The following is a 23,218-nucleotide window of genomic DNA, read 5'->3' as shown; positions in this document are numbered from 1 at the left end:
AAGAATCCCAAAACTTGAAATGTTTACTCCCTTCGTATTTTAATATGTTGATTTTTTGCCACACACTTAACCATTCTTATTAAAATGATATTTAATTATCATTTATTTTATTGGAATTGATTTACTACTAAATATATTTTAATTAAAACTTATGTTTTCACACATTTATATAAAATTTTGGAATAAAACAAATGCTCAAACATGTGTCAAAAAAGTCAACGACGTCACCAATTAAAATACGGAGATACTAAGCTGGTTCAAGTCTTTTACCACAACATATCACTTGAGTAGTGCCTCAGATTTCAGTTTCACTCTTTCAGAGTTTCAGACTTTCAGGGACACAACTGCCTGTAAATTTCCAAACTTCTGTCGTGAACAGATGAACTTTTATCAGCGCATACTGCAGCACTACTGAGCAACGGAACCGTTCACAATATTCATAATACAGAAATATCTCATAGCATAAAATGTCTATAAAGCAGCAGAACGGCTGCAGTAGTGCAAATGATATTGCAAACAATCTTCAAATTTCATTGCAGAATCTTATGCTGACATGCAAATTGGAGACAATACCCTCATGAACCCACTGAAACCAACCGTTTGCTTGAAATTGTTCAGGTTTTCAGTCATTCCGACGCAAATGGTAAAAAAAGGGAGACAAGCACTAACCATCACAAGAAGTAACGACACCAAAAATGCTGCAACCTAACGAACTTATTCAGAGCAGTTCATCAAAAGTCACGCAACCTGCGTAAATCCAGATGGAATGAATTGAACAATCATGCCACCCAGCAGAGAGAAACTACGATGAAACTTGATCACTTGAAGCACCCAAATCAAAAACAGGCGCCCCCAAAAAAATCTTCGGATATTCATCCCTATCCAAACCTTCAGATCGATGTTACAGAGGAAGCAACACGAGAAACGGATTTGGACCAAAAAGTATCACAATGAACTAATGCAATACTAGAACCTAACAAACTCTAACAGGATCGCCACGAACCTAATCTCGACTAGTTCCAAAAAACCTAAGCAAGATGCGGCGCGGGGCGCCACGAAAGCTTTCGTCAGAGAGAACTAGAGCTAAGACGATGAAGAGAACTAGTCATCCACGGCGCATTCATCAGAGCTGGCCAGGGAAACCGTCGGAACCGAACCGAACCGTACGCGCGAAGATCACACCTGCGGCCATCGGGGCGGCGGCGGCGGGTCGAGGTCGCCGTAGCAGCCCGGGCAGAGCTTGGCGATCGACGCCCGGTCCTCCCTCCACGCCTGGACGCAGCGGCGGTGGAACCACACCCCGCAGCACTCCCGCCTCACCACCTTGTCGCGGCGCCCCATCTTCTCGTGGCACACGTTGCAGTCGGCCTCCTTCCGCAGCCACGGGATGTAGACGCTCAGGTACTCCATGAACGGGACCCGCCGCTTCCGCCGCGACACATGCCAGTCGCCCGACTCGCTCCTCCCCGCCATTGCTCGCCCACCAGTCACCACCCCCTCACCTCTCGCCCCTCTCTCCTTCTTCTTCTTCTTCTCGCGTGCGTTCTGTGCTGTTTCGAAGGATTGGCAATGGCGCGGAGGAGAGGGGGGAGCCGTGGAGGTGGTTTGGTTATATAGCGGGTGGGTCCCATGAGTCGGTGGGGGCGCAGAGTATTGGAGATCGTACAGTTGCGGAACGCGGATCAAAGATCGGACGGTGCGTGATTTGCCACGAGGGCCACACCGCTTTATATATGCAGCCAGGTGGGCGAGCCAGCTAAGCAGACCGTTGCGTTTCTCGCAAGCCACTTCGCCGGAGACGGAGCCGCTTCGCCGGAGGCCGAGGAGGAAGGCGACGAGGGACGGCGGAGGGGGGAGGGAAGGCGAGCGCGGAGGAGCGAGGGGATTCTCCACTTCTCCAGGACACCAATCCTTTCGTGTTCTTCGTCACCGTCGGCATCACCATGGGGGGCGTTAGCGTCACCGCCTTGATCGCCGCCTTGTCCCGCAGGCTGAGCGGGGCGTGGACGGCGGGGTTGCGGAGGCTACTGATGTGTTCGCGCGGCGGCGGGGACTGGACGCTGGACGAGGACGAGGTGCCCCACGCCGAGCGCCTCGTGTGCGGGCGGGCGATGGTGAACGGCGTGGAGGTTCGGATGTTCGTCCCTGACCACCCGCCGCGCACCGCGGTGGAAGGTGGCGGGTGTCTCGTATGCGGGATGGCGATGGTGAACGGCGTTCTGGTTCGGATGTTCGTCCCTGACCCCTCGCCGCGCGCTGCAGCGGAAGGCACCGCCGACTCCAACGCCCCAAGCCTCGAGACCGTCGTCACCGACCAGCGCGGGGCTTCCTCCGGAGGAAACGGACTTGGAGGAGCAGGACCATTGCCATCGCCCGCCAAACCTCCCACCGCCTTCGACGCCGTCGAGCTGGGCTCACACCTCGGGGTTGGAGGAGCGGATCCTTCCACCGCCATCGACGTCATACGGTCATAGAGGCATAGAGCTCGGCTGACACACCTTGGGTTTGGAGGGGCCACTTCTGCCACCATCAGCGTTGCTATGATCGTGGTCGGAGGAACGGGGCACAGATGGGTAGAAGTTATATTTGAACTTACATGTTTGTGTTGTGATATATTTTATGTTAATCTTTCTTCATTTGATAGCATGCAATAAATGAGGGGATATTCTTTGGAGGTATAAAATCCACTCCCTGTTTTTGTCCAGTTTCGATCAGTTCTTTGATAGGTTCTTAAAATGGTTTTCTCTCTCTTTCTATTCCTGTAACCAATCCTGATCAGGTACGTTAGTTCTTGGGCAATCTGTTGTGTTCTTTGGGTTTTCAGAGTTTGTACCTCGGGCTGCTTGACTTTTTGATGGAAATGCATGAATAACTGTGCAGTGATAGCCACCCACTGTTGTCAGTTCTTGTGATTCCTTAATGATATCTGAATATTCTGAATGAATGCTTTGAGTGAATATAATTACTGTTATCATTGCCAGCGTTTGTTTGTTACTGAATACCTCAATGCTGGGGTTAGTTCCTGAAGGACTTGTTGGACTGCTATTGATAATTCGGACGTAATCTTGAGTTTGAGGTTGCGTCGAGTAAGTTGACGAACTGAGAAATACTGAGCATCTTCATTGTACTTTGTGCCATCCTTTGTCATTCACAGTTAAATTTTCACATTGCTACTCCGTGATGTTTTCTGACGTTTAGTTAACTGTGATTGAGCTTCAGTAGTACCTGATATTTGTTGTTCTTTTAATGTACATCTTTTTGTTGAGTGAGATCTTTAAGGAAGGGTATGAATACCTGCCATTGCCAGTTTGAATTCTGTAAGCTGTTACTAGGTTTTGGTAGTGCCAACAGTGAATAATGTGGTTTTATAGGTTCTTGGGGATCTTTTCTGTTCTTTAGGTCGTCTAAGTTTCTACCTCGGTTTGCTTGACTCTTTGGTGGATCTATCTGATAACCTGATATCTGAAAAATGTGCAATGACCAGTCACCAATTTTGGTATGTTCTTGTGATATATATGAAATCTGCATATTCTTAATGAACAATTTTATAGTCCTTGAGTAGGTATAGAGAGGTACCAAAATTTTAGCGTAAAATTTGGTAATTTTTAATATCTAAGGTATTGGAAGGTACTAAAATTTACATAGAAAAAAGTAGTACCTCATAGTACCTTTTCAAGGACTGTAAAATTGCTCATTCTTAATATCTGAATAAATGTGGAATGAGTGACAGTCACCCATTTCTGTCAGGTACTGTGGTTTCCTGTGATATGTGCATATTCTGAACAACTGAATGTCGTTAACGTTAAGATGATCAGTGGTTGTTCTTGAAAACCTGAATGTTTGGTTAGTTCTTGAAGGAACTGTTTGATTCGTACATGTCAGTCACTGTTCTGTTGCCTGCTAGATCTGGTGATTATTTTGTGTTCTTGCCATATCACTGTGCTACTAATGATTTGGATGTAATCTTTTGTTTAAAGTTGTGTTGAATTTGTTGAATAACTTGTGTACAGATCTTGTGTAGCTCTTCTTAGATTTGTATGCCATGTTTTGTCAGATTCACAGTTAAATCTTCACACTGACACTCTCTGATAGAACTTCAGAAGTAGGGTGTCAACTGTGATTGAGCTTCAGTAGTGACGTACCTGGTAATTCGTGTTCTTTCAATGTAGATTTTTTTTTAATTGAGTGGGATCTTCAAGGTAGAGTTCGAGTATTACCTGCTATTGCCAATTTGATTTTTTTTTCCTGCAAGTTGTTGCTAGGCTTTGATATGGCCTGCAGTGAAGAATGTGGGTTTTTTTGAGAACATGAAGAATGTGGTTTTGATAGCATTGTCAGAGTGGGGGTGTGGGTTTTACTTGGTTTTGAGAGTGAGGAACCTCTTAAACCAGTTTTGTCCTTCAGACAAAAATGAAGCTGAGCAAGAGCTGAGGATTGGAAAGTATCTTTATTCCATGGCATAACAATACAATAGCATCCTACAGAGGTCCCTTGTATGCCTGTGTGCACATGAGCACATCTTGGAAGCCTGGAACTATACTGTCTTTGATTCTTTTACAGCATGCATAACCAGGTTAATCATCTTTCTGGAGAAGTCATACACATTTCTCCAATCTTTACTGCTTCTAATTAAGTACATGATACAATTCACACAGGCACATCATAGACATCGTTTTGCAATTTACAATCGGAAATCAGAAAGAGCCGTCTTGGCCTTGCCATCTAGCCCAATGGCGTAGTAACGCGTAAGGTAATCTCTGACGAGTGTCTCCCTGTACAAAGGCGGATTCTCATCAGACAACAGCTCCTTGATCGGGCCATACATCCTCGTGGAAATCGGATGAAAATGAGTGCTGAAGAAGCAAGCGATCGAGACTCTCGGTCCGGCGTTCTTCGCCACCACTCTATGCTCCACACTTTTGAATTTGTCATTGGTGATCAACTGAACAAGCGATCAAATTGGAAAGAAATAAGCTCCAAAATAATCAAGAACACATCTTACATTTTCAGAATGAGCAATTTTACCGTGCTTGATAAGGTACCGGTGGTATCAAAATTTTAGTGTGGTACTGGGAGGTATCAAATTTTACACTAAATTTTGGTATCTCTCAATATCTCCTTAAGAACTGTAAAATTGCTCTTTCAGAATTCGAGTCTGGTTGATCTGAAGTCTAAATATGGTACCTGCAAGAGATCGCCGACATTCACAATGAACGCCCCAGGAGTTGGTGTGACATCGACCCACCGGTCCTCATGGAAGATCTGGAGGCCCCCAATGTCGTCCTGGAGAAGTATGGTGAGGAAGCCGGAGTCCGAATGACGGCTTGTGCCAATGGCAAGCTCAGGCTGAGGGCAAGGAGGGTAGTAGTGGCATAGTATGATCTGCCCCTGGTTGCACTCTATGTCTGTCAGGTAGCTCGGTTTAAGCCCAAGGCCCTCGGAAAGCAGCTCAAACAATGTGTTTCCCAAATTCTTTACTTGTTCGGCATATTCAAATAGTTCATCCCTGCAAACAAGTTGCATATGATGTCCTTAAAACTAAAATAATGGGAGAATTGATGGTAAGGATAAGTCTTAAAGATCCAATTTATAGTTTAGAAATATACCAGAAAACAGAGAAACTCTGTAAGTACAGGGGAAATTGTGATTTCAGTAAAGCATCGAGCACACAAGCTCAACACGAAAACATTTCTAACAAAGTGGTGCTATCATTGCACAATTAGCTTTTAAGATAATACAAACGGAGGTACCACACAGTAATATCATTGCGCAATTAGTTTTCTCGATGACATTGCGAGTTTGAATACAGAAGGATAAGTATTGATTATATCAATCTTACTGAAATTACTCTCGTATTTTAATTTTGGGCACTTGAGATGAAAGAATGGAACCTTGCATCATCTTTTCAGTCCCTTCACGTTTATTCATCAATGCTGGGATTTAATTTGTCCTAATACTATGAAGCTTGAGTTGTCATTCTGGACATTTTTGGCATGTTCCTTTCTTCATTGAAATAGTTATTTTGACATGTTGGAACATTCATGTAGTACAATGTACACAAATATAAACGAATAAGGCATGTTTAGTTACTAAAAAGTTTTTCAAAAAACATCGCATCAAATCTTTGGATACATAAATATAGCCTTAAACATAGATGGAACAAAAAATCTAATTGCACATTATGGGAGAAATTATGAGACGAGTCTTTTGAGCCTAATTAGGCCATGATTAGCCATACGTGCTATATTAACCAACATGTGCTAATGATGAATTAATTAGACTTAAAAGATTTGTCTCTTAGTTTCTTAGTGGAATCCGTAATTTTTTTTCATTTATGTCCGAAAATCCCTTCCAATATCTAGTCAAACTTCTGACGTGACATTTGTTCTAAAAATTTTTGAAATCACCCTAAATAAATAAATAAAGCAATGTGACGTGCCAGCCGTGTTCCGCATCCTGCCTTCGTGCAGGCGTTCGTTGTCCTTAATTACTTACTGGGATTGTTTATTACTCAGCACATGACAAGATCTTGGATCTAATCATCATGCTCATCTTTGATCCCACTAAATACTTAACTAATAAGATTAACTAGCATTGTGGCTAAACTGTTTTGTCTGATATTAATTATTTTAACAGAAATTTTAGATGTTCTTAAATTGTATCTCTAGTATCACGCCCTGAGTTTTACCCAAGCCAAGAATTAATTAAATAATGCATTAAAAATAATTTGTTAATTAAAGTTCAGGAGAAAACTCAGTGTAATAAATTAATTTAATTTAATTGGAAACTTTTCGGACGTTCTAAAATGTCCCGAAAGCATTTTAAATGATTAATAAGATTTAAATTCAAATTGCAGAAGAATAAAATTTGGCTAAACAAATTAATTTAAAACTCGGTAAAAGTGGAGCTTTCCTTTTCCCTCCTTTTTCCTTTCTTTTTCCCTTCCTTCTCAAATTGGGTCGAAGTCCAATTTTCCTCCCCTTTCTTTTCTTTTTCTTTTTTTCTTTTTCCTCTCCTCCTTCCCGGGCCGGCCCAGCCGAGCCGGCCCATCTTTCCGCTCGGCCGGCCCAGCCGACCGGCCTCCTCTCCTCGCGCGCGCGCTCCCCTCCGCCTGGGCCGCCGCCTCGGCCCAGCTCGCCCGCGCCGCACCCGCGAAGTCCGTTGCCGCCTCCCTCCTCCCGTGTGCCACTGACAAGTGGGGCCCAACTGTCAGCGACCGCGCCAGCTCGCCCGCGCCCGCGCCGGCCGCGTCCGAGCCGGACGCCGCGCCGCCGCTGCAACCACCACCGCAACCGCCGCCGCCGAGTCCTCGCCGCGCCCGACTCGGTCTCCAACCTCCGCCCCGCCCTAGCCGGCCTCCCCACACTATAAATCCCCACCGCCGCCGCGCCGTCGCCCACTTTTTCCTCTCTGCCCGAGGCCGCCGCCGCGCTGCCCCGTCGTCGCCGCCGTTCGATCTCGTTGCCGGGCGCCCTTCGTCGTCGTCCAGCCGCGTCATCACCTCCGCCTCACCGTCGCCGACTTGCTGCCGCCCCGGTCGTCGCCGACGGGCATCTCCAGCACCCGCGCATCCTCTCACCACCCGGTCGCCGCTGCGTCCGACCTCGCCACCGCCACCCCGATCCCATCGCCCGGTCGTCGCCGTCGTGCCGTCGGACGTCGCCACCTATCCCGCCTCCTCGCCGACCCGTTGCCGTCGTTCCCGTCGCCGGTGAGCCTCTCCGCTCCCCTCCTCCCCTCTTTTCCTCTCCGCAGGATGCCGCCGAGGCCGCCGCCGCCGCCGTGCGCGTGCGTGCCTTGGGCGTTGCCGTTGCCCGCTTGTTCGCATCGCCGTCCACCGGTCGCCGCCCTCTGCCGCCTGGCCGCGCTGCTGCCTTCCTTCTTTTGGCCGTCGCTACCGCCCCGCTTCTCCCGGCGCCGCCCCTTTCTCGCGCCGACACCGCCGCCAGTCCCCGGCCGCCATCGCCACGGTTTCCCCTCCCTCCATCGTCCTCTGCCTCCCCGTGCACACGCCACGACGCCAAAGCCGTCGTCGCGCACCGCTCCTCCCTCCTCTCCCCGTCGGATTCCTTTTCTCTTCTCGGCCGTTGCCGTCGCTGGCCGTTGTCCGTCGTGCCACCACGCTAGCGCGGCCGAGCGATCTCCATCGCTGCCGCCGACCTACCTCGTGCCGACCGTCACCACCTGTCCTCGGCCCTCGCCGACTTGCCGCCGCCGTCCTCGTCGCCGGTAAGCCGTTGCTGTCCTCTCTATCTCTCTCTTTTCCTCTCCGCCCGCCGCCATGCCGTCCGCATCGCCTCCACGCCGCTGTCGCCGCCCGCCGAGCATCTCCCCTCCCCGCTCCCCTGCTCTCTATCTCTGACCGACGGGTCCCACCCGTCAGCCGCCGCCGCGCCCCTCCTCCCTCTCTCCTCCCGTGGGACCCACCTGTCAGCCTCTCCTCTCCCCTCTCTCCCACCGACAGGTGGCCCCCACCCGTCAGCGCCTCCTCTCTCCTCGCTGACGTCAGCAGCCCCATTAATTGCGCAATAATTGATTTAGGACTTTTCTGTTTAGTTAAAAAAACACAGATAAACTTCTAAAATTCATAAGTAATTCATCTAGTCTCCGTTTAGGTCCATTCAAGTTTCATTAAATCCAGAAAAATACCAAGAATCCATTAAAAATAGTTTCTTTCTCTGTTTCAGTAGTTTTATAGCCTGTTTTGTTTGTTTTGCCTTGTTTGTCGTAGGTTTTTCCCCCGTCGCAGCGCCGTTCGTTCCCGAAGTCGTCGCCGAAGTTCCTCGTGTGTCTAAGCAAGTCAAGTGGCACCCTTCTTTGATCATATTGAACCTATGATTATAAAGTCCCCCGCTTTTACATTCAAACATGCATTGTATTCAAATGTATTTACTTTATTTATCTATTGGGCATTTACCTTTATACCCGTTGATCCCCATTTATTATTATTGTCATCCCAGGGTTAATTTGACTAGACTTAGGGTTAGGCAATGCTTAGCCATGCTTAGTTCAACTAGCTCACCAATTATTACTTAATTACTGTTACACTTTAATAGACCTTTAATGGTTGTAATCATTATTAATATCCCGTTGAGGATTAATACAACTAAAATATTGCTTATGGTGGGCTGTGGGTGCATGGTTTTGAGAGTCGTGCCCACGGCAATTAAGGACCGGTTCTCAGGAAACCCTGAAAGTCTTACACGTACTAACCACAAGCCAGAATGGGCAACGGTGAGACTCGTAAACTAGCTTGTCCCTATTCGACGTACCAAGGCAAGGGTGAGCGTGATGGAGTATGGACGGGCAATCGTGGTGTAACGAAAGCCTCTGCTGCTTCCGGATTCACCAAGGCACAAGAGGGGACTGCCCGACTTGGTGTAAAGGAGGGGTGAAACCTGAAGTGTGGTGCGATTGTCTAGGGAGGGTTAAGTGAAAGGTCTTATCATGGTTTCCGTACTGATGTATCGTGGTGATACGTTGGAGCATGGTAACATGCTTGGGAGCCATGTCTTGTGGGTAAAGTTGTACACCTCTGCAGAGTAAAACTATTCGAATAGCCATGCCCGCGGTTATTGGGCGAACTGACAGATTCACTGGGATTAGTTGAACCCCTTCAATAATTTTATTAACCTTGGAACTGGTTTGACCCTGTGCAATGTGGTGTAACGTTGGCAGTGGTTTGGGTCTGTCGCAACGTGGTTTAACGTTGGGCAAAGGGTTGACCCTGTCGCTACGTGATGTAACGTTCGACAGCGGTTTGGGCCTGTTGCAACGTGGTGTAACGTTGAACAGTGGATGATTATTTTAAATGTTTACTTTACTTTTATTTCAGTCTATTTTATTTACTGTTTTGCTAAATTACTGCAGCGTTGTGCAATTTAACCTTAGCCTATCCTTGATACCCTATTGCATTCATTATTCTCCTCTCTTGGGTGTTACTTGTCGAGTACGGTGGTTTATACTCAGCCTTGCTTAATTTTTCCCCCACCGGAGCAAGTGCCAGAGTTCCAGTCAGAAGGTTGTTCCCAAGGTTGAAGTGAGGTTCAGCCCGCCGTCAAGAATGCCTGTGGTGTGGAGCCGTCATCGCCAGCTGAAGCTGAAGACTACCTGGTCTAGTTTGTTTCCTTTTCCGCTGCATTTCGATAGATAATTGTTTTTACTTGTTTTTTAAGTCGTGGAACTGTGTATTGATTTGTCATAGTGTGTACTCGGGCTGATGCCTGGACCGAGATTTAATACATGCTATTGTTCAGAAATTTGGTGTAAATTTCTGGGGTGACATCTAGATGGCCTATTCATTCGATACCAATTATTTTTTAATTTGTAATCTGAACTTTGGATTTTCTTCTAAACTGTATTTATACATGGACTTTTTTTTAGTTTTTTTAAATTTTAATTATGAATTTATATTTCTAATCAGATATTATTTTTATGATTTGATTAACGTCAGATTTTTTTAGACCGTGAGATTCCGGTGACTCATTTTTCTACTATTTTAAATTTTTTTACAGCATACAAGATTTAATTATTAGTGCTACACTAGTAAAGTAGTTGAGAGAGGGAGGAGGAAGGTGAGGCAAGAGCAGTGACTTCTCACCGGCAGATCTCCGGCATGTCGGCCGGCGCCGGCGGGTCGGGGGCGACGCGGAGGTAGAGCGTGTCGCGCCAGTTGGCCACCGGCGACTGGTACAGGTCGAAGTTGCAGTGGTACTTGATCGCCCGGCCGGGCTCCCGCGAGTAGATCCTCGCCTTGTCGCTGCCCTCGCCGCCGTCGGCCTCGTGGAACGCGCGCGCCGCGCCCACCGCCGCGGCCATCGCGGCCGGGGGCACCCCGTGCCCCGTCACCTGGAAGAACCCCCACTCCTCCGCCGCCCGCCGGACGGCCTCCGCCACGGCCGCGCGGTCGGCTCCCCCGATGTCGATCACCGGGACGGTCGCCGCCGCAGCGGATGGTTCTTGGTCACCGGAGGAAGAGACCTGCTGGTCGGGGGAGCCCCCCTCCCACTCCCCCTCCCCATGGACGTGGAAGATGCGCGGGACGTTGGTGGCGCCGGACGCGACGAGGCCGCGGACGCCGGAGAGGGTGGCGTCGAGCGCGCGGAGCTCGGCGGCACGGTCGTAGGCGGCGGGCATGGTGACTAGCTCCAGTGTTTGGTGGAGTTGGTGGCGGCGAGAGAGATCACGCGCCGCACGCATGCTTATCTATTGCCTCCGATACAAAATAAAATCATTTTTTAGCTTTTAGATATAATTATTGTTGGCCATAAGGCCGAGGCCCGATGGCCTGCCCCAAGGCATGGCGTCGTGGCCCGGTCCAAGCACGACACGGTCCGGTCGGTGTCGGACTCGAGTTGGCCCGGCTCGACGGTTGGGCTGTGCCTAGGCCGCACCCTTGGCACGGTGGGTCGGCCCGGCCCGGTCCGATTTAATAAAAAAATATTATGGATCTTAAATAGACTTAATTTATTTATATAAGGCATAGTTAAAAAAGAAGTATGTAAAATAGACTTATTCTAGCCATATATAATACAGTCCAAAGAAGAGGGAGCGAAAATAGACTTATTTTAACAGTCCAAATAAAGCGAGGGGGTGAAATACAAACTTATTTTTTTAAAAGGCACGATGGACCAAGCCGATCCGAGTGGTATTGGGCCATGCCTAGGCCACCGGTGTCGCCCGTGGGTCGGCCCGACATGTTGATCGGGCCGTGCCGGCTCGACAGACTTCGGCAGGAGCCCGACCGTGTCTGGGCCGTGCCGGCCCAGCCCGCCCATTTGGCCATCTATAGATACAATGCTTTGACTTTTCGTCTTATTTAATTTTTTTATGATTAATATTTTTATTGTTATCAGATGGAATAATAGTTTATGCGTGACTAATTTTTTTAAATTTTTATATAAATTTTTCAAATAAGATAAATGGTTAAACTTTGGACAAAGAAAACGAAAAATAAAGTTATTATAGGACGGAGGCATTGTCTATCCGACGTGGCTCCATGCATCTTTGGTTGACTGCCTTCGTCAAATGTAAGTGTCTTGTTTATGGGGCTGTAATTGTCATAAAAAATGGATAGCTATTCAGCTTCTTGAATACTAACAACAATCCCAATTTCAGCCTACAGCATGCCTAAGCACTCTTCTGCATGATAAATGAGCTAAAATGACACCCAAACGATGAAAACAGGAGCTGTATACTCTCTCGGTCTCAAAACAAACCAATTTTTCACTTTTTATCTATGATGTTTGACTCTTCGTCTTGTTAAAAAAATTACAATTAATAATTTTATTTTTATTAGATGATAAATCATGTATAGAACTTTACGTGCGACTAATTTTTTTTCAAGTTTTTAAAAAATTTCAAATAAATCGGATAGTTAAACGTTGGACACGGAAACCGATTGATTGATTTATTTTGGGATGAAGCGAGTATATGACAATATCTTTGTCATCATAAATTAGACATTTTTTGTAAAGGACTGTATGATTCAGAAGACGAATAAATAAAATAAGCCAAAATCGCCAACGAATAAGCACAGATAACGTTTCATAGGAGTCTACGAAAAGAAGTTTCACAGTAGTGTACCAAAAGACTTCGACTATCAAACTGGATATAATCTTAACATTAAAATCACAAGGTAGTTCGTACACAACTTACATTTTTTTTAGATAATAATGAAAATGGTTTACATCTCTGGCCTGTGCCGAAAATACACATCTTACATAAGCAACAGAGCCAAAGGTCAAAGATAACAAATGATAGTAACAGTACTAACTGGATCCAAACTTACACTTCTTCCAGAATTGTTTTGTGGAAGTTAATGTCATCTCCTCTGTTCATAACAGGAAATCATATATAGCCTTTTTGGGACCTAACCCGACAGAGTAGTAATGTGCTACATAATCTCTGGCAAGTGTTTCTCTATACAAAGCAGGACTATCATCGGACAACAACTCCTTAATCGGGCCGTACATCCTCGTCGATGCTGGGTTACTGGGAAAACATGCGATGGATACTCTCGGCCCTGAGCTCTGTGCCACCACCCTATGCTCTGCGCTCTTGAACTTATCATTTGAGATCATCTGGCCGTTGGTTAAAATGTTAGGTCTCCAATATATGTTCAGAAATGAGATGATGCACAAGCGTTCAACAATGTAGGGCAAACAAGTTGGGTTTTTTAGTGCTCATTGTATGTTCTGTGGACTCTTAACAAGATACCAGCAAGAGACTGCAAAATTTCATGTTTGTTCTGTAGATTCTAGACATGGTATCTGCAAGAAACCGCTTAATTTCTTTGTGTGTTCTGTGGATTCTGAACATGATACCTGCAAGACACTGCCTAATTTCGTTCTGTATTTTATGGACTCCGAATATGATACCTGCATGAGATCGCCTAGATTGACGATGAAAGCTCCAGGTATCGGCACGACGTCGACCCACTGGTTGTCATGGAGGACTTGCAGGCCACCAGTTTGGTCCTGGAGAAGCACGGTCAGGAAGCCTGAGTCTGAATGGCGTGTTATCCCAATGGCGAGCTCAGGCTGGGGGCATGGTGGGTAGTAGTGGCATAGTATCATCTGCCCCTGGTTGCATCCTATGTCTGTCAGGTAGCTCTGTTTGAGCCCAAGAGCCTCTGACAGCAACATGAACAAGGTGTCGAACAAGCCCTTCACATTCTTGGCATAATCAAAGAAGACATCCCTGAAAGGAAATGCTTTCTTTTACAAATATTGAACATAGTGGTGACTGGTGAGGACCATAGATTCAGAGTACAGCTGATGAAACTGACAGAGTTAAGAATTTTATGTAGCTTAACTTACTAAACTTAAAACTGATGTACGACAAGGAGAATTGCAGTACCCATTTTCATTTTCAGATGAACAATATACACATGCTGTAGCTAATTGAGGTCAATGGATTTTTCTGGTTCAGTCCAGCTAATTGCTCAACAATTGAGCAGTAAAAAATATGAAGAAAATAACGAACTCTCGTGCTGTTGTTCAAGGAAAGCAACATCATTTACAGCTACAGATTGCTGGTACTGAAAAAAAACACACAAAGAAATTAGGGGAAGAAGAAGAGAAGGGGGTGGCGCTCACCGACAGTATTCCGGCAGGTCGGCGGCGGGCGGCGGGTCGGGTTCTATGCGGAGGTAGAGCGTGTAGCGCCAGTTGGCCGCCGGCGACTGGTACAGGTCGAAGTTGCAGTTGTACTTGGCGGCCCTCGCCGGGTCGCGCGAGTAGAGCCGCGCCTTGTCGCTGCCCTCCCCGCCGGGCGCCTCTTGGAAGGCCCTCGCCGCCGCGAGCGCCGCGGCGGCCACCTCCCCGGGCACGCCGTGGCCCGTCACCTGGAAGAATCCCCACTCCGCCGCGGCGTGCGGACGGCCGCGACCACGGCGTCGCGGTCGCCGCGGCCGATGTCGACCACCGGGATGGACGACGGCGGCGGCGCTGCTGCTGCTGCTTCTTGGCTGTTGGGAGGCGGTGGCTCGGGGTCGGGGACGCGGAAGATGCGGGGGACGGCGGCGAGGCCGGAGGCGACGAGGCCGTGGACGCCGGACAAGGTGGCGTCCAGCGCGCGGAGCTCGGCTACGCGGTCGTAGGCGGGAGCAGAGGCGGACATGGTGAACAGCACAGCGGCGGGGAGACGCCACCGCCGCGCGCCGAGACGAGACACTATTTAACCGGCAGAAGCCGTGGGCTTGTATCTTTTACTTTTGTTTTGTTCGATGGTACTCGCCAGATATAGTAAAAAACGGAATTTGATTAAATTGGCATTTACGGTTATTTTTGAGATATATTTCCTACTCCAGCGATAGTAGTACATTGAGGAATACAATTCTAAATAGTTTTTTTGTTTTAATCAAGCTATTAGTTTGTAATTTATGATCGTTTATATCGTAATCTCTATAATAATTGGCTGTAACATTTATAGAGTAAATACATAAATGAATGATTTCCATTATTAAAAAAGTACAACTGGGGAAGTTTTTTAAAGACAAATAACTTTTCTGGTTTTTTTTCATGGAGGAGGACCTAGGTGGTAATGGACCAAGGTCTTTTGTTTTTTTCCCAGATCTACTTTAACCCTTGAAAAATTTTGGGTAAAAATCTATAAAATTTAAGCCCAATCCTATTTTAAATCCAATTCTTCAATTTTATAGATAAAATAATTAAACCCTTTACCATCCCCTAGGTATAAATACTACATGGGAGAACGACCATCCCTAGGTATAGATACTATGCAGGAGAACGATTATAGAAATTTTTAGATATTTATTCCTTTGTACGTCCTTATACATTATTTATTGTATTTGTTTGACGTGGCTCGTTGAGTATGATAGTTGTACTCAGCCTTGCAATTTTCCCTAGAATTCGTAGCTGTGTGACTAACGAGAATCTTTTGGAAGACTAGGCGAGTCGCTTTGCTCAAGAGTTGCTTGTTGGGTGTTGTTCGCTGCTTAGCTGCATTAGTGTTTTATTTTTTCCGTTGTATTGCTTAAGACTTGTTAAGTTGTTTGTTTAATGAAACGATGGAAATGTAATGATTTGTCATAGTGTGTACTTAGGTTGGTTCTGAACCGGGATTTAATACATGCTATTGTTTAAAAATTGATGAAATTTCTGGGCACAACAAAACTCGAGCCTATAATACCTAGTTGTACTGAACATGGTTCGCTATATCTATCTCTATCTCTTGGAACCACATGTACTATCCGAATACGTACAACACACGGGTATACTACTAATCCACATCACCCACAAGTAGCAAAGAAGAGAAATAGAAGCTGAACAGACACGCAAGTGTGCGGCAAGAAAACAATACCATGCTGCCACAGCCAGAGTGCTGGACTTTTTTAGGCGTAGAACTTGTTGGATGTAAATTAGACCAGCTGACCTCAATTTACACATAGGCCCACAATGCACAAAACCACCGGTTAGTGCTACTGCTAGGGTGTGGTAGTAGTAACCAGCAGTTTTATTTGGATAAAATCCATCTAAATTCAATCTTTTTTGATTTAATTAGCACCAGTTTTCACTCCAAACCTATGGTAACCACGGCAAACTATGTTGATACCACGACAAAGCTGTCCCTATTGTAGTTTACTTTGGTTCAACCAACGGTGGTTTTCGGCTAAAACCGAGCAATAAGTGCGAATTACCGCATGATCCAAAAATTTATGTTTGATTTGCAAATTTGTGATTGTTTTGACGATAACTGCGGTAGCTACACTACCACTAGTGGCTTTGCAAACCTTTCATGGGCAGTTTCTTTTCTTTCATGCACGACCTAATTTTAGGCCCATAGAGTGGACAACTCTGCATGAGGGGGTGCCATTTTAGACTGGAGTATCGAGGCACCCCTACGCCCATTAGGGTTTACCCATAGGCACTACGATATTTCCAAAGACTCAAACCCATTTTTTCCTACACATATGTAAGTGGCACCACAATATTTTTGGCCCAATAGTTTCATGAGAAGTACATCAAGTGCAAGCTACGTTACCGCTTATGGGCTTGTGGCCTATATACATGTGTGATCAGAACAAGACATATGGCAGAGGTATGTCGGTTTTATTGCACATGCCTTTCTATTTCTGCACACCACCCATACTACATAAACAAAACCTTCACAAATGTTACTTGATGCTTCCTCTTTCATATTCCCAATTGATTCTCATCGTGCCTATTAGTATCCTCACAAAACCCTAGCCGCCACTTGCTCCCCTTCCTTGTGCTAAACATGGAGGATGAACCCTCGCATCGCCTCTCTTTGCTAGACGGATGCAACAATGGGAGCCATGCCATGGCGATGCCGTCGCAAGTCCCCTCCATCCCCAACCTCTCCTCCCACCGCTGCCTTGAGCAATCGACATTCCTGCCTCTGTTCTGCACTACTCTTACCTATTTCATCTCTTTGGCAGGACCTGTCTTTTCTGACTACCTAGAACCAACATAGTTGGCTCCTACGGTAGAAGTTGGCCATGTCTTTGGGCCTAGAGACTTGTGCTCACTCTATCCTAATACTTTTTCATCGATGGACTCCATCACCTCACCTCCATATGATGGCTTAGATGTGCCACCGGTGATTTCTCTCTCACTTCAATCGATAAGATCAGACCGGTGTCCATTTAGCAAGCTACCGCTTATGCTAGGGCATAGGCAGTCACATAGTGACATCCCCTTAGGGTATTCACATCAGAACCCAACGAATACTACCCCTGGCACCAGTTAAGGCAGAGGTGACAATGACCAAGGGCCATCAATCAGAGGGCATGATGGCTGCTGCCGTGAGGGGCCTGGGCATTCTAGCCTCTTCCAATGGCGGCACCTAGGCGTGTGAACAGATAGACAACCAAGCACATGGCCTACTAGTGTGGAGCCCTTCTGACAACAATAGGAACAAAGCCAAGAGCTCGAGGGTTTGCAGCACATCCCAGCATTGTCGTAGCTTGTCACTTGACAGCTTCATGATGGGGAACCTCAATGTTGGTGCTATTAATCAGCAGCTGTCTAGCCTTACTCTGCCAACTTTAGAGGTACATACTGATGGGAATGGATCTGTTGGCAATGCCACTGCTCCAATTGCTGTGGAGTTTGGCAATGTGAAGTTCAGTGAGGATGAAAAGAAGAAGATCGTGGCGAATATGCTCCTCTCAGAGGTTGTTTTGACTGATCCTAAGAGGGTCAAGAGGTGAACTCTTTCAAATCTACGAGTCTAGCTATGTTTTGAGGGGGGTTAACAATACTTATGGTTAATGAAAACGATCATCTTATTGTCCATATTTTTCAGAATTCTAAACAACCGGGCATATGTTGCGAAGTCAAAGGAAAACAAGATGAAGTACATAGCGGAGCTTGAAAGGAAAGTACATGTGCTGCAGAACGAAACTGCTAGGTTACATGCACAAGTGATAGTGATGCAGGTTTGTTATCCGAATCATTTTGATAAGGAGTTTTCAGAATCTTAGTTACTTTTGATATATTTGCAGAGGAATAATGATGGGCTTGTATCTCACAACAATGAGCTAAAAATCAGGCTGCAAGCAATGGACCAGCAAGCACAGTGGAAAGATGGTAACTTTCCTTCCTTATCTTTTGACATGTATTTGTTTATTTCTTCAAATGATGATTGAAATATATGGTAAGACTGCAATTAAACTCAACAGATGTTATGTATAGTGCAAGCAGATGCATGGCTCCATATATGTTGTATATTCAAACGCTACATTGCTAAATATTCCATCTGTTGTACATTATAAGACTTTCTGTCTAGCCAGATTCATTTGTGTGATGATGAATCTAGACATATATACAAAACATATACATTGATACATCGATGAATCTAGGCAAAACTCATAAAGTCTTATAATATGGAACGGAGAGAGTAGGTTATACTGCACTTCTTACACAGTACATGGTGAATGTGCCTTCCAATTGATCGTGTTTGTTCCTTCTAAAAATGTTGAATATATTTGATGATGCACTTCTTCCACGGCTACTGATTTAAAATGGGACATACATGTTATTACTTTCACTTCAGATTTGTTCCTCCTTTGTTGGCCATGTTTTAAATTAAACTAGATTTGTATTCGTTCACTTGGTGCAAGAATTTTCCATAGATTTGCAACTTGTCTGATTGCACCTGTCTTAATTTTTTTCAAGGATTGCATGTCCTTAGATAGTTTTGTTCACTGTAGCTTGAGCTTTGCTTACTTTGATACTCAAGCATATATAGAGGCACCCTCTATGTTTTTTCTCCTTTTGTCTCATTCGTTATTCATTATTCACTATTCACTAGTTTACCATGTAGATTTTCTCTTGGGTTTATCCAGCTGTCACACCCGGAGTTTATCTCAAGCCTAATTCGTAAAAGAAATTTGTAAATAATAATTGGCTTAATTAACTCAGGAAAAATCCCTCTAAAGAAATTAATTTAATTAAATCGTGGTTCCAAATCGATTAACAGGATTTAAACTTAAAGTACAGAGTATAAAATTTTGCCCAAAAATTAATCTAAAACTCGGCAAAAGTGGGGCTTTCCTTTTTCCCTCCTTTTTCTTTCTTTTTCCCTTCCTCCTCAAATTGGGCCAAAGTCCAATTTTCCTCCTCTCGTTTTCCTTTTCTTTTTCCCCTCCTCCCTCTCCCGGCCCGGTCCGGCCAAGCCGGCCCGCTCCCTCCTCTCCTCCCGCGCGCCTCCCCTTCCTCCCTCCTGGGTCGGCCCCAACTGTGGTTCGGCCTAGGTCCCAGCCACCCCGCGTGCGCCTCCCCTCCCCCTCCGCCTGGGCCACCGGCCGCTCGGCCCAGCACGCCCGCGCCGCGCGAGTCCGTGCAGCCTCCCCGCCACGTCCAAGCCGAGCTCTGCGCCGCCGCTGCGCTGTCGCTGCAACCGCTGGAACTGGTTTTTGATTTGAGAGAACTGGTTTTTGATTTGAGATTGGCTAGAAAGGATGTCCCTTGGATTTCTATGGGCACATTAGGGCTATAAAGGTCCGAAATCATACTATGCCCTGGAGTACTGACCCGTATCGGGTTTCTTAACTCTTCCCTTCTTAACCCAAGCATTCCCACAAATTTTCTTGCAATAAAAGAGTGTGTAGCACCAGAATCAAAAAGTACTGTAGAATGTCTCAAATATACTAGCCTTATATATTAGGTTACAAATGAACTTAGGTTGTGTTAGGCAGTAGGGGTTAGAGTTAGCGTCAGAATTTTTAACCCAACAGTCATTTAATTAGGGGGAGCTAGCTTCTGTATTGACTGGGAGGAGTGCCCATGAATCAGTCCTGGGGATTAGGCTTTGCTTGAATTCCGTTAATAAATATCATGTGTCCTTGTGTTATCACCTGGCTTGTCCATGTTAATCAATGTCTGGTAAGATCAGAAAGGTTAGTTGTGGTTCTTCTTTATTGGCTAAATTTTATAACAAGTGGTATTAGAGTCGATAGTTTCAGCATTGTATCAAGTTAGACTCATGAAAGCGGAAACACAAGGAGGATCGAGCAACAAAAGAGATCGTTGGCCGTGTTGTTAAGACTATGTTTATTTTATTTGGTTTATTAATAAAATGGATTTATACACAATTGTCACAGTGTGTACTCGGGCTAGTCCGAGACCGAGATTGAATGCATACATATTATTAGAAAATTGTGTAAATTACTAGACGTGACATTCGAGCAAGTGGATCTCAAAGGACAACCTCACATTGGTTGGGATGAAGTTACATGACTGACATGTCCGAATTACACGGATTCTACCAGTTGCTATTAGGAACCTCCTACCATTGAAAGTTAGGCATAAGATAATGATGTTATACTACTTTCAATGCAATAGGATAGAAGGTTATTGATGCAAAGGGACTAGATGAGCTACAAGCAGATGTTGTGAAGACACTCTGTCATCTTAGGATGTATTTCCCACCTAAGTTCATTGATGTCATGGTACATCTCATTGTCCACGTTTTGAAATAGACAATGCGACCCTATATATGTTCATCAAGCAGATATGCCTGTATGAGAGGTATATGATTATTTTGGTGGGTTATGTGTGGAACCAATCTTATCCATAGGGAAGCATGACTTAAGGGTACACCACTGAGGAAGTCATCGAATTCTGTGGACTATATGTCAAAGACTAGCCCAATTGGAGTTCCACGGTCAAGACATGAGGACAAGCTAGAGCGGGTTTAGATGATTAGATAGAAAACTATCGATATTGACCATAGCCAACATGATTATGCTCATTTTGTCATGTTGTAGCATATGACCGAGGCAATGTCATACTTGAAGGAACACGAAGCAAAGATACAACATTAAAATGCTAACTAACCATCAAGTTGAGTCAGAAGAAACCATATTACAGAGTTGGGCAAATGGTTCAAGAATCGTGTTTCCAATTCACACAACTCAATGGGACATTGAGGTGGTTAGGAAGAGGTACTAGGATGATTGTTCTAACATGGCAAGGTTATGACAATCCAAGATATGCGAGTATGCATGGTGGGGACATATAAAAGTTGTGTCACTCAAGGGAGAATAGTAACAATTCTCATAACCTAGGAAATTTGGGTTGAGAGGAATAGGAGGATTTTTCAACACAAAGAGATGGCTGCACCACAATTAGGGATGAAAATCATGGAGGAAATTAGCTTATGGAAGGCCTGCGAGGCATCCAACCTGGCGAGAATCAGCGTCTAATTTTCTCCTGCGGGTGGTGGCCAGGCCTTGTTGCCGGTTTCTGACTTTCTTGTCTATTTCTGTCTTCTTCAGAAGAAAGGATTCTCTCTGTACTGGTTTGGTGAGTTTGAATTTATCTATTTGGTGATGGCATCGGTTATCTGGTAATAAAGTGGATAAAATCAAATTTAGGATAGAAGACGGAGATGAACATGTTCTTTATTGTCTCGGGTATGTGCTAGCTAAAAGGAAATTCAATTTGGCTTGGAAAGATGAATGTTATTATTGGAGAGAGGGTGGAGCACTATGTAAGTTGGAGTCCATATGAATAAATTATGGGAATAACAGAGTCTCTTGATGGCATTGAGTCTAGTGCAGGCTCGTCAGTCGGCTTGCAATTAAGCTATAAAATAAAGCAACCCAAGTTTAGAGGACTAACAAATCAGCATGGTGGTTTCTAGTACTTCTAGTGGTATATATCCGCCAAGGTGGAGTTTGTGCGAATAGTTATTGAATATACTTGTTCTACTATGTTACAGTTGGACATAGTGTTGTATTAGGTGGTATAGGTTAGAGTTAGTGTAATCCAACAACCTTTCAAATAGAGAGAGAAAGCTCCATAATGTAACCATGTTGACGACAATATAGGCTAGGCACATAGAGAAAGGATGGCAGTGAGGCCAAGAATCGCTAGTGGTGGTGCTATATTAATTGGGAAGAAGCGCCAAACCTCATTACTAAATATTGTGTTCCTATATCGTCATCTGGTGTGTCTGAGTTGATCAACGTCCAGTAAGATCAGGAAGGTTAGTCGTGGTTCTGCTTTGTCGGCTAACTTTTATAACACAATCGTTGAAAACCATTTGGTTTTTTAAAAAAAAACTGGACTTGTGTGGCTGGCTCAAGAACACAAACTACTCGTTTTTTGATCAATTTTATAAACATCAAATGAAACTTCAAAATTTTGACAATATTTGACTAGATTTATCAGGAGTTAACTGTTTTTAAACAGTTTTTGTGAAATCCAAGAAAATCAATTTTCCTCTTTTTTTGGCTCGGGAATGATTTGTGAACCGTGCACTAGGCAACAAGGGATGGAGAGAATAATATAAAGTTATAGGGCTGGTCCCCTCCCTTCGAGCAGGCTCCTTATACATAGGAGAATTTGTTTAGGCAAGCCCTTTTTTGCAACATTGCTTAATTTATTACACTAGGCCACCTTTATAAGAAATGTGCTGAAACAATATCAAGCACATTACATAGGAGAAGTTGATACTAAAGATTGAGAAACATATGACTTAACAAGCCATGAATTACTCAGGCAAACCAATAGTTCCTGCATCCCTGCCTCCCTGGCTGTGTTTGTTGCTTGTATTTACATTGGCAAAACTGGTCCATAACATCGTTTGTCTGTTTGTTCTTTGTCCAGCTCTGACTGAAAGATTGACTGCTCAAGTCCAGCACCTAAAAGTTGTTGCTGGTGAGATCAGCAGCGATCACAATGTGGCGACTGGTTCACTCCAACCACTGAGCTCTTACATGGACCAACTACATCAGCTGCTTACACTGAGGCAGCCATCACAAACCCAGCAAGATCAGCAACAGTAAATGTTAATTTTTTTTGGGGGGTTGGTTTATTAAAGGATACTTTTTAAAATGGTTCTATTACAAATTTAAAGTAAGCATGGACAAATTATATGCCGTCAACAATGTTTCGCTTAGGTTGCACCATAGGAATACGATAACTTTCCTATTGAATTTTTGTGCCAGACTTATTTTGCTAAATGTTACTAATATAAATAAAAGGGGATGCCTTTTTTTGATTTTCATTTTTTAAAAGGTGGACAATATTTTTGTTTATAACCACTGTGAGAAAACAGAGTAAACATATGGCCAATACAAATAAACATAATAAAAGTTTTACTTTTGTTTTCTAAACCAGTGATGCCAACCAACTTAAGAGCATACATTTTTTATACTGGAGATTTTTTTTACTGATTGGATATGATAGTTAGAGGGAGAACGGAAAAAAGAAAGCGCATT

At 44.9% G+C, this 23,218-nt stretch overlaps 1 protein-coding gene and 2 pseudogenes across 1 annotated transcript; 1 reads left to right on the top strand and 2 right to left on the bottom strand.

Annotated features, from left to right (window-relative positions):
- Nucleotides 1-4,433: 4,433 nt before the first annotated feature.
- Nucleotides 4,434-11,201, bottom strand: LOC102699304 (1-aminocyclopropane-1-carboxylate oxidase homolog 1-like). The gene is made up of 3 exons (XM_015836321.2): nt 10,601-11,201; nt 5,185-5,506; nt 4,434-4,942 (listed from the first exon to the last, which is right to left on the bottom strand). The coding sequence occupies exons 1-3, from the start codon at nt 11,197-11,199 to the stop codon at nt 4,682-4,684; spliced, it is 1,182 nt and encodes a 393-aa protein (XP_015691807.2). The 5' UTR covers nt 11,200-11,201; the 3' UTR covers nt 4,434-4,681.
- A 1,410-nt stretch (nt 11,202-12,611) lies between these two features.
- On the bottom strand, nt 12,612-14,637 carry LOC102722852 (annotated as a pseudogene).
- Nucleotides 14,638-16,743: 2,106 nt separating this feature from the next.
- Nucleotides 16,744-22,783, top strand: LOC102722572 (annotated as a pseudogene).
- Nucleotides 22,784-23,218: the final 435 nt, after the last annotated feature.

This window comes from Oryza brachyantha, chromosome 4 (genome assembly GCF_000231095.2).
Source record: "Oryza brachyantha chromosome 4, ObraRS2, whole genome shotgun sequence".
Classification (NCBI taxonomy): domain Eukaryota; kingdom Viridiplantae; phylum Streptophyta; class Magnoliopsida; order Poales; family Poaceae; genus Oryza; species Oryza brachyantha.
Note: the sequence above shows the minus strand (reverse complement) of the source record. Positions and strands in the feature narration are given on the sequence as shown.

Coding starts and splice junctions, on each gene's coding strand:
- LOC102699304 (XM_015836321.2), bottom strand. CDS start 11,199: ATGCGTGCGGCGCGTGATCTCTCTCGCCGCCACCAACTCCACCAAACA. Junction 5,507..10,600: donor GACATGCCGGAGATCTGCCG/GTGAGAAGTCAC, acceptor ACTTGTTTGCAG/GGATGAACTATTTGAATATG. Junction 4,943..5,184: donor ATGTCGGCGATCTCTTGCAG/GTACCATATTTA, acceptor TCGCTTGTTCAG/TTGATCACCAATGACAAATT.